The following is a 12,500-nucleotide window of genomic DNA, read 5'->3' as shown; positions in this document are numbered from 1 at the left end:
ACACGCACGGGCTCGCACACACACATACAACACACATACACACGCACACACGCATTCACTCAGACGCACTTGCACGCAAATAAACACATAAGCGCGCACGCTCACGGACAAACAAACACACACATACACACACCACACACACACACACACACACACACACACACACACACACACCACACACACACACACCACACACAGACACACACACAAACACACACACACACAGACACACACACACACACACACACACCACACACACACACACACACACACACACACCAACAAACTGGTTCGGGTCAAAGTGAGGAGGGGTGTTCAGCGTCAGACGAACGTCGACAGTGGCATTGACGTCATTGATTCCGTCAGTGCACGTGACAATGATGTCATACTGTGACGCAGCCTGGTAATTGAGAGTGCCAACACCAGGTATGAACTTGAGGCAGAAGTTCACTGAAACAGACATGGCAGGGCTGGTCAGTGGGTGGCTAGTTTTGTTCTTCGTATTTTCGTTCGCATTATCATCATTGATACACTGGTCAGAGACTAAGCTGTAAGCGCTTTGCAAAGACGGGGTCATTTGCACACACACACACACACACACACACACTGTACATTAGTGTTATTTTTCTTTAGAGTGTTGCCAGGAAGAACCCATTTAATTGTTGCCACACTTCTTGTTTTGTTGTTTTTTGTTTTGTTTCGGGGTTTTTTTGTTGGGTTTTTTTTTTTTTTTTTTTGATTTGTTTTGTTTTTTGTTGTTGTTGTTGTTTTTGTATTTCCGTATGATTAGTGTATCTGAATTTGTATTTCTTTTTATCACAACAGCTTTCTCTGTGTGAAATTCGGGCTGCTCTCCCCAGGGAGAGCCCGTCGCTACACTACAGCGCCACCCTTTTTTTTTGTTGTTGTTGTTTTTTCCCTGCGTGCAGTTTTATTTGTTTTTTCTATCGATGTAGATTTTTCTACAGAATTTTGCCAGGAACAACCCTTTTGTTGCCGTGGGTTCATTTACATGCGCTAAGTGCATGCTGCACACGGGACCTCGGTTTATCGTCTCATCCGAATGACTAGCGTCCAGACCACCACTCAAGGTCTAGTGGAGGGGGAGAAAATATCGGCGGCTGAGCCGTGATTCGAACCAGCGCGCTCAGATTCTCTCGCTTCCTAGGCGGACGCGTTACCTCTAGGCCATCACTCCACATGCTGTATGCTGCACACGGTAGGTATACCAAGGTTTATCGTCTCATCCGAAAGACTAGCGTCCCGCCCAAGGTCCAGCGGTGAGAGAGGAAAGTCTGGCGAGTGAGGGATTCGAACACAAGCCCTCAGATTTTTTTTTTTTTTTTTCTAAGTGGAAGCGTCCTGCATACACACGCGCATGCACATACACGAATTCACGTCAGAGGGTAGACATAGATGTCACATAGTTCCACTTGAATTGGTGTGTTGCTTCTTACGCTAATTATTTTTTTTTTTATTTGTTTTTTTTTTTTAGTCATTCAACGAATCGTGTTGTCAGTGAATTTGGAGCCATGGTACTAATTTTGGATTATTCCCGCCCCCACCCCCCACCCCCTCTCCACACACACACACACACACACACACACACACACACACACACACACACACACAAACGCACACACACACACACACGCGGAGAGATAGTTGAGTAGAGACACACACACACACACACACACACACACACACACACAGGAGAGATAGTTCAGTTGAGACACACACACACACACACACACACACACACACACACACACACACACACAGAAGAAGAAATCTGGACGCTAAAAAAAACAAAAAAACAAACAAACACACACACACACACACACACACACACACACACACACACACACACACACACACACAAGAGAAAGGAAAAACAGAAGGGAGATAAGAAACGCGGAGACACAAAAAGAGACGACTAGCAACTCATCAAAACAAGCCACAATCTTCAATCCAGCAAGGGGACAAGCGACCACCGACCTCCAGGAGCAGCACACTGGGAGGCGGGATAGACCACGAAGCACGATCCGCAGGGTGAGCCGGGGGTCACTGATGTCAGACTGACCACTGGGGTGTCGCCTGGGTCCGTGTCCGTGCAGTGGAAGTTGGCCAGCGTCTTCTGCGTGTGTTCGCGTTCATACAACGTCACCACGAAGGTTGAGTTTGTGTAACTCGGCTGTGGGAAAACATTAATTAATTAACTCTTTCACCGCCAAACTCGCATATTTTATGCACAGGCGTGGTAGAAGACTCATGTCACTGAAAGGTGACCATTCATTTGTTACTCAAGGCGCTTTACTGTAACAGCAAAGTGTGATGCTAAAGAAACAATAACATGGTATGGTGTAAAACATAAAAAAGTAACAACATGTAACAACATCACACACACACACACACACACACACACACACACACACACACACAGGCAACCGCTTCCACACTCCCTCTCTTTTCCCTCGTGCAGACATCACAATCAAGTAATCAGTCTGGATGGAAAAAAAACAAAACACGTTCTTAGATAGCAGAAAGGGATAGGCCTTAATAATCCTAGCAATGTGTAAAGAGGTATGTTTTCAGGCCTGACCTGAAAGGCTCCAGAGACTGACTGTGTCGGAGAGAGTATGGTAGAGAGTTCCAGAGCTTAGCTGCTGAAAAAGAAAAGGCTCGTTGGCCATGCTGTTAGCGTGTGGAATTAGGAAGCTGAAAAACTCTGGTGTCGACAGAGGTCCTGGAGGAAACAGTTGCCTGCATATGGAAAAGTTCAGATACGTACTAAGGAACAGAGCCTGTGACGTCTGCAAAACATGGCCTTTTCTACCTCCAAAAATCAAGAGCAATAGGTTCGTGGATAACCGACCCTGATTTTGTCACATTTGGTTTAAACAGTATTTTATTTGGAACATGCCACAATACAACACAGATATCGATGAATAGGACAACAAGAAAATCTTATATAAAGTCCTGTCCTGACACATGTACATACTGAATATGTGACGGATGTCATCATAACTAGAAGACGTGAACATACATGAGTTTTGAACAAACCTAAGCTGAGATATAAATAAAGTGAAGAAAATGAATAATAAACGAGTGGTGGAGGAAGAAGCCAATAGAGAGAGAACGAGAAGCATCAACGCTGGGGCACAAGCACAGCAAGACTTAAATTTTGTCACATTGCAGCCACACGGCGCTCTGTCAGGCTGATGCTGAAATGCGACATTTGCGGTGTAAGGGTGTGTCAGAGTTCGACACAAAGCCACGTGCATTGCAAGCCACAGGAGCCATATTCTGACAAACTATCATAAGCTTCTACCTTCAGGCAAACGTTTTGTTTTGCGTCTCGAAATTAAAAGCAAACACAATTAGCATAATGCAGTTTGTTTGTTGTTGTTGTTTTTTGTTTTGTTTTTTTCTATCAAGATTTTAAACAACATTAATGAATTATGTGATTCTATAATATGTATGCTACAATTATATTCTATATGCGTGGGTGATAGGACATCTCAATTTAATCAAAACACTGCTGAAGAGCACATTGTCATTATAATTATGTCTAGGTTTGATTTTTGTATCATATTTTATGCCCATCCTTTAAATGTGATCACTGTATGTTTGTCTATGTTTGACTTTAGTATCATATTTTATACCCATCCTTTAAATGTGATCACATGTAACAGTTATTATTGTATTTGTTGACTGCTCTATTTCAAAAAAAAAAATTTATATATTTTTTTCCCTCAAGGCCTGACTAAGCGCGTTGGATTACACTGCTGGTCAGGCATCCGCTTGGCAGATGTGGTGTAGCGTATATAGATTTGACCGAACGCAGTGACGCCTCCTTGATACTGATACTGATACTTGTGTGTGCCTACGCGCATGCGTGCAGTTACAGTTACAGTACGACAAAAGAAACAAGAGAGGCAAGGCTTTCAAGACTCACTTGTGATACACTTTAAAAAAAAATCCAAGCTTTTTATGTATTGAGTATAATTTCAAAATGTAATGTTTAAGATGAGAAAGATCGTTTTAAAGCAAATTAAGTCACCTAGCATTAATTACAGAGTAATTTCCCTTTTTTACTATCTGCACCAAAACGTTTGCAAAATAAATAAAACTTCCATGCTTAGCAAAAGAAGTTCCTGTTTGAACAAAAAATTATAATAATGACTGCTCTTGTTGTTGAGTCAGAATATCAGATCAAAGTGCCAAGTTTAGAGAATACAAAAAATATAAATATAACAGTAAATGCAGTTTGCATATAATTAGGCTTCATTTTAAAAAAAAAATTGTGCCCATCCCAGAAGTGCAATATTGTTTTGAACAAGATGACTGGAAAGAACTGAATTGTTCCTATTTTTATGCCTAATTTGGTGTCAACTGACAAAGTATTTGCAGAGAAAATGTCAATGTTAAAATTTACCACGGACACACACACACAGACACACACACACACAAAACATGAGACGAAGCACTCACGACCGCTGCTGAAGCACGGTAGTTCACCAGCACCGCAGTGAGCAAAATGGTGACCACACACCAATGCATGTTGTTGTGTCAGTATCACAGCTCTCTCTCACGTTTCATATCCTGCACATCATATCACATCACAGCTACAGAGTTTTACGTTGGCGTCACTGTTACAAACATCATATCCTGCACATCATATCACAGCTACAGAGTTTTACGTTGGCGTCACTGTTACAAACATCATATCCTGCACATCATGTCACAGCTACAGAGTTTTACGTTGGCGTCACTGTTACAAACATCATATCCTGCACATCATATCACATCACAGCTACAGAGTTTTACGTTGGCGTCACTGTTACAAACATCATATCCTGCACATCATGTCACAGCTACAGAGTTTTACGTTGGCGTCACTGTTACAAACATCATATCCTGCACATCATATCACAGCTACAGAGTTTTACGTTGGCGTCACTGTTACAAACATCATATCCTGCACATCATATCACATCACAGCTACAGAGTTTTACGTTGGCGTCACTGTTACAAACATCATATCCTGCACATCATATCACATCACAGCTACAGAGTTTTACGTTGGCGTCACTGTTACAAACATCATATCCTGCACATCATATCACATCACAGCTACAGAGTTTTACGTTGGCGTCACTGTTACAAACATCATATCCTGCACATCATATCACATCACAGCTACAGAGTTTTACGTTGGCGTCACTGTTACAAACATCATATCCTGCACATCATATCACATCACAGCTACAGAGTTTTACGTTGGCGTCACTGTTACAAACATCATATCCTGCACATCATATCACATCACATCTACAGAGTTTTACGTTGGCGTCACTGTTACAAACATCATATCCTGCACATCATGTCACAGCTACAGAGTTTTACGTTGGCGTCACTGTTACAAACATGAACACATAACAATTCACAGTGCCAGTAGATCAAATCAAATTGTAGTGCTTAGAGCCTCGCCGACCACTAAGGCCGTCTCAAGGCTATCGCCACGTTAATACCTACTACAAGGGTAAAAAAAAAAAGAAAAAAAAAAAGAAAAAAAGTCACCGCTTTAAGCTTTCCACTCAAAGTTAAAAACAAAACAAACAACTTACATAGTTTAAAACCTTCAAATTAAAATGTTCACTTCTTTCAAGAAGTCCATCAGCGTCCACGGAGGGACATCACGAAACAAAGTCTTCAGAGAAACCGCCGTGTAATGTCTTGTGTCTAACGTCATGCAGATCCCAACAGTCAAGGAGCACGTGTTTCACGGTGAGAGGCTCATCACAGGGAATACATCGAGGGGCCTCTTCCCCCTTCAACAAGTAAGAATGAGTAAAAAAAAAAATTAAAAAAAAAAAATTAAGAAAAAAGTGTGCCCCGCACGCAGTCTGCACAGCACAGACTCCTCCTTTCTGTTCTTCACCCCCGATGGGAGGGTCTCTTTTAGTAATGGTCGCAGTGAAAATAGGTCACAGTCACAGTGAAAAACAACAACAACAACAACAACAACAACAGTGCAGAAAATAAAAATTACAATACAGAACATCACAAACTCGGTGTAAGAAGATCGCTGTTACAATGCAGGGTTACAATTCAGAAGATCACTGTTACAATGCAGGAGATCACTGTTACAATAAATATAGAAGATCGCTGTTACAATGCAGGGTTACAATTCAGAAGATCGCTGTTACAATGCAGGAGATCACTGTTACAATTCAGAAGATCACTGTTACAATACAGGAGATCACTGTTACAATTCAGAAGATCACTGTTACAATGCAGGAGATCTCTGTTACAATTCAGAAGATCACAGTTACAATGCAGGGTTACAATTCAGAAGATCACAGTTACAATGCAGGGTTACAATTCAGAAGATCACTGTTACAATGCAGGGTTACAATTCAGAAGATCACTGTTACAATGCAGGGTTACAATTCAGAAGATCACTGTTACAATGCAGGGTTACAATTCAGAAGATCACTGTTACAATGCAGGGTTACAATTCAGAAGATCACTGTTACAATGCAGGGTTACAATACAGAAGATCACTGTTACAATACATATAGAAGATCGCTGTTACAATGCAGGGTTACAATTCAGAAGATCACAGTTACAATACAGAAGATCACTGTTACAATTCAGAAGATCACTGTTACAATACAGGAGATCACTGTTACAATGCAGGAGATCACTGTTACAATACAGAACTGTTACAATGCAGGGTTACAATTCAGAAGATCACTGTTACAATGCAGGAGATCACTGTTACAATACAGGAGATCACTGTTACAATACGGGAGATCACTGTTACAATGCAGGGTTACAATTCAGAAGATCACTGTTACAATACAGAAGATCACAGTTACAATGCAGGGTTACAATACAGAAGATCACTGTTACAATTCAGAAGATCACAGTTACAATGCAGGGTTACAATTCAGAAGATCACAGTTACAATACAGAAGATCACAGTTACAATGCAGGGTTACAATTCAGAAGATCACTGTTACAATACAGAAGATCACAGTTACAATGCAGGGTTACAATACAGAAGATCACTGTTACAATTCAGAAGATCACTGTTACAATGCAGGGTTACAATTCAGAAGATCACAGTTACAATGCAGGGTTACAATTCAGAAGATCACAGTTACAATGCAGGGTTACAATTCAGAAGATCGCTGTTACAATGCAGGGTTACAATTCAGAAGATCACTGTTACAATGCAGGGTTACAATTCAGAAGATCACAGTTACAATGCAGGGTTACAATTCAGAAGATCACTGTTACAATGCAGGGTTACAATTCAGAAGATCACAGTTACAATGCAGGGTTACAATTCAGAAGATCACAGTTACAATGCAGGGTTACAATTCAGAAGATCACAGTTACAATGCAGGGTTACAATTCAGAAGATCACAGTTACAATGCAGGGTTACAATAGAGAAGATCACTGTTACAATACAGAAGATCACAGTTACAATACAGGGTTACAATGCAGAAGATCACTGTTACAATGCAGAAGATCGCTGTTACAATATAGAAGATCACAGTTACAATGCAGGGTTACAATACAGAAGATCTCTGTTACAATACAGGAGATCTCTGTTACAATTCAGAAGATCACAGTTACAATACAGAAGATCACTGTTACAATTCAGAAGATCACTGTTACAATACAGAAGATCACAGTTACAATATAACACGGAAAACCACAGTTACAATAAAGAAGATCATTGTTACATTACAGATGGTCACTGTCACAAAACAGAAAATCACAGTTACAATACAGATAGGTGATCGTGGTTACAATACAGCAGATCACTGTTACAGTACAGAAGATCACTGTTACAGTACAGAAGATCACTGTTACAGTACAGAAGATCACTGTTACAATACAGAAGATCACTGTTACAGTACAAAAGTTCATGGTTACAGAAAATCACTGTTACAATACAGAAGATCACTGTTACAGTACAGAAGATCACTGTTACAGTACAAAAGTTCATGGTTACAGAAAATCACTGTTACAATGCGAGAGATAACTGTTACAATACAAACATTGCTATAGTACGGAAAATCATTGCCAACCATAAATTATGTAGTACTGTATGAAAAAAATGTAGAATTCTCTCAAATGTTCATGGGTTTGAGAGAAAAACTAATTCAGTCTATCACTGTTTATAGGACTATCAGCTCTCCACATCTTAACCCTTTCACCGCCAGTCAATTCATAGTACAAAATTCCCTTGTGCTATAAACACAGAAAAGACAGTGGCTAAGAATAGCTGGGGATTCCCCCTGCGATGTCGAGAAAATTATGGTCTATCCTACCACCGAACATTAAGAGCAGTAGGTTCATGGATAACAGACCAATGAATGGTCACCTTTCAGTGACATGGGTCCTCTACCACGCCTGTGCATAAATGCGAGCTTGGCGGTGAAAGGGTTAAACACGACAATGGAGGCTTTTGAAAACAAAACAAAACAAAACAAAAAACAACAGAAAAACCCCCCAACTAAGTCCTCATTGGTGGGTAACCTTTTCACAAGGAGAAAAGGAACAGTTCAGTTATTAGATTCAATACAGACAGGTACAATAGCCGAGTGGTTAAAGCGTAGGACTTTCAATCTGAGGGTCCCGGATTCTAATCTCGGTAACGGCGCCTGGTGGGTAAAGGGTGGAGATTTTTTCCGATCTCCCAGGTCAACATATGTACAGACCTGCCTGTGCCTGAACCCCCTTCGTGTGTATACGCAAGCAGAAGATCAAATACGCACATTAAAGATCCTGTAATCCATGTCAGCGTTCGGTGGGATATGGAAACAAGAATATACCCAACATGAACACACCCGAAAACGGAGTATGGCTGTTCTACAAGGAGGGGGTAAAAACGGTCATACACGTAAAAGCCCAGTCGTGTACGTACGAGTGAACGTAGGAGTTGCAGCCCACGAAAAGAAGAAGATTCAATACTACTACCAGTTAATTTGAACCCCGACTTGGCACACACACACACACACACACACACACACACACACACACACACACACACACACACAGAGATAGAGACGAATGAAAACATAACACTAAAGTATTGTAAAGAATAGTAAAGTAAAATAAGATAAAACGACATAAGATAAAATAACAATTAGAACAGAGCCCTAACTTGAAGAAGTAGCCAATCTATATGCACACTCTCGTAAAACGGCCTATAACAAGGGTGACAGCACACTCATAAATTAAGCTTTTTATTTGTCAACTGATTCTAGTCTGGAGAAAAGTCGCCTGAATCCTCTCTGTCTGTCTGTCTGTCTGTCTGTCTGTCTGTCTGTCTGTCTCTCTCTCTCTCTCTCTCTCTCGAATTTGTTCGAAATTTTCTCATCATCTTGTTTTGTCTTTTTGTTTCAGTCTGTCTTCAACTACAGGCATAATCACCATTTACATTTGAATGTTTGCGTATGTATTTGTGTGTATCTGAATGCCATGTGCGTACTTCATCATCGCCATCGTCATCACCATCATCATCATTACCATTATCATCATCATCAACATCTTTCTCACTCTCATGCTGCACTTTTATATTATTATATATATATACATTTTTGTCATTGCATTATGATTATGTACCTTTAAATGTTTACTGTGTATTTGAGTGTATTTGAATGTCATGCGTTTACTTCTATAACCTTTCGAGTATTTTGATTTCATTTCTCTTTGCCCTGAGGGCTGGATGTAAAAAAGCATGTGCACGCTTATTCCACTTCCCTCATTAACCCTTTCACCGCCAAGCTCGCATTTATGCACAGGCGTGGTAGAGGACCCGTGTCACTGAAAGGTGACCATTCATTGGTCTGTTATCCATGAACCTACTGCTCGTAATGTTCGGTGGTAGGATAGGCCATATTTTCTATATATCGCAGAGGGAATCCCCAGCTATTCTTAGCCACTGTCTTTTCTGTGTTTATACCACAAGGGAATTTTGTACTCAGAATTGACTGGCGGTGAAAGGGTTAAAAAAAAGTTGGTTTGTTCGTTCTCTCTCTTAAAACACTCAATATATGGGGAAACTGCAGAGTATTCTTTACATATTACAGCACATGTAAAATGCGTGGAATTCTGGTTTCGAGATGTGCAAATGGACAACAGTAGATACCTAAGAAAGCTTGTGATAATTATGCTTCTGAAACTGCAGAACCAGATTTATGTGACCTGGTCGTGTACAGTTCGAAATATTTTGTACATATTTAGGTTTGGAGAAGTTTTGGAATCTTAGTGGGTTGGTAACTCGGAAATGCTTCTAACGGCTGTGAAACAGAGACTTATCAACTGCTTTAACTCACTCAGTACGGCCAGTCCTCTCTTCTCCTCTACACAGATCCCTCGGATGTCCAGTGGGTGTCTGAATGACCCAACCTTTAGCTTCCGTCGTCAGAATTGTGGTATTCTTTGTCAACATTCACCTCTTCAGTATAAGAGCCTTCCGCTTCCAATATTTTGATGATGGTAATTGGGGTGAAACGCTGTTAGCGTCGTCGCTTTCGCCGTTCGTATGGAGAGAGTTAAACAAGATTGGCATGCTAGTTTAGATTCACATACTCTACATTCTACGATTTCTACGCTTCTTTTAACAATCTTTTTCACCAAGTTGTCATATACTTCAAACTGTCAACGTCAAAGGATGTAAACGTTTCTGGTGTTGTTGTTTTCGGGGTTTTTTGTTTTGTTTGTTTTGTTTTTCGAGATTCAGGATTGGAGCGTCTCCACTGAATTGTCATTTTTACAGTACAAACATGATGTGAACAGAAGCATAAACTGTCCTTTATGTGACAATGTCTCAGAAACAGAACTTCATTTTTTTGTTTGTTAACTTGCCATAAATATGAAACTATTCAGAAAGATGAAGTTTTGCAGTCAACCATTCATGTTTAACTCACTCAGTACGGCCAGTCCTCTCTTCTCCTCTACACAGACCCCTCCGATGTCCAGTGGGTGTCTGAGTGACCCAACCTTTAGCTTCCGTCGTCAGAATTGTGGTATTCTTTGTCAACATTCACCTCTTCAGTATAAGAGCCTTCCGCTTGCAATATTTCGATGATGGTAATTGGGCTGAAACGCTGTTAACGTCGTCTCTTTCGCCGTTCGTATGGAGAGAGTTAAACTTCCATTATTGTTTGCCAGTGTGAAAGAAAAAAATGTTTATAAACTGTCTCTTTTTGTATTCAAAGCTCTAAAAATAGGGCAGAATGTGGTGAATGCGATTCCATCTTAACAATTGTGAATATTATTCTGGTAGTTTCATATTTTCGCACACTCACTCCATTGTATTGGCAAATAGCCTGACATTTAAACCTTCCTGCACCCCGCGTCTCTCTCTGTCTCTGTCTCTGTCTGTCTGTCTGTCTGTCTCTCTCTCTCTCTCTCTCTCTCTCTCTCTCTCTCTCTCTCTTTGTGTCATCTATCTATCTGTCTCTGTCTATCAATCTGTCTGTCTCTGTATCTCTCTCTCTCTCTCTATCTGTCTATCTGTCTCTGTCTGTCTATGTATCTGTCTGTCTCTGTCTCTCTCTCTCTATCTATCTATCTGTCTATCTGTCTCTGTCTATGTATCTGTCTCTGTATCTCTCTCTCTCTATCTATCTATCTATATGTCTATCTGTCTTTGTCTGTCTGTCTGTCTGTCTGTCTGTCTGTCTGTCTGTCTGTCTGTCTGTCTGTCTGTCTCTCTCTCTCTCTCTCTCTCTCTCTCTCTCTCTCTTTCTTTGTGCCAACGTTTCTGTAAGTCAGGAAAGTCTTGATGTTCTGTTGTGCATAATCAAAAAGATTCTTTTCGTTCAGAGGGAAAGATGTAAACGGGTAGTACTACTTATTCCTCTACCCTCTTGGAATACATTTCGTTTCATCTCTCTCTCTCTCTCTCTCTCTCTCTCTCTCTCTCTCTCTCTCTATCTATCTATCTATCTATCTATCTATCTATTTGTGTATCTGTCTCTGTCTGTCTATCCATCTGTCTGTCTCTGTCTCTCTCTCTGTATCTCTCTCTCTCTCTCTCTCTCTCTCTGTGCCCACGTTTCTGTAAGTCAGGAAAGTCTTGATGTTGTCTGTTGTGCATATTCAAAAAGATTCTTTTTGTTCAGAGGGCTAGATGTAAACGAGTAGTACTACTTGTTCCTCTACCCTCTTGGAATACATTTCGTTTCATCTCTCTCTCTCTCTCTCTCTCTCTCTCTCTCTCTCTCTCTCTCTCTCTCTCTCTCTCTCTCTCTCTCTCTCTCTCTCTGTGTCCACGTTTCTGTATGTCAGGAAAGTCTTGATGTTGTCTGTTGTGCATATTCAAAAAGATTCTTTTCGTTCAGAGGACTAGATGTAAACGAGTAGTACTACTTATTCCTCTACCCTCTTGGAATACATTCCGTTTCATCTCTCTCTCTCTCTCTCTCTCTCTCTCTCTCTCTCTCTCTCTCTCTCTATCTATCTA

At 40.7% G+C, this 12,500-nt stretch overlaps 1 protein-coding gene across 2 annotated transcripts in view; it reads right to left on the bottom strand.

The window, feature by feature from the left end:
- The window catches only part of LOC143291082 (cadherin EGF LAG seven-pass G-type receptor 2-like), a 48,040-nt gene that overhangs the window by 27,526 nt on the left and 8,014 nt on the right, over window positions 1–12,500 (bottom strand). For both annotated transcript variants that reach the window (XM_076600691.1, XM_076600692.1), the window contains 3 exons: window positions 4,495–4,605; window positions 1,999–2,194; window positions 280–450 (listed from right to left, as the gene is read on the bottom strand). In XM_076600691.1, the coding sequence (XP_076456806.1) occupies window positions 280–450; window positions 1,999–2,194; window positions 4,495–4,563 (436 nt within the window). In that variant the 5' untranslated portion in view covers window positions 4,564–4,605. The remainder of the gene's footprint in view (window positions 1–279; window positions 451–1,998; window positions 2,195–4,494; window positions 4,606–12,500) is intronic.

This window comes from Babylonia areolata, chromosome 16 (genome assembly GCF_041734735.1).
Source record: "Babylonia areolata isolate BAREFJ2019XMU chromosome 16, ASM4173473v1, whole genome shotgun sequence".
NCBI lineage: Eukaryota > Metazoa > Mollusca > Gastropoda > Neogastropoda > Buccinidae > Babylonia > Babylonia areolata.
The sequence above is the reverse complement of the archived record's forward strand: the minus strand, read 5'-3'. Positions and strand labels throughout refer to the sequence as shown.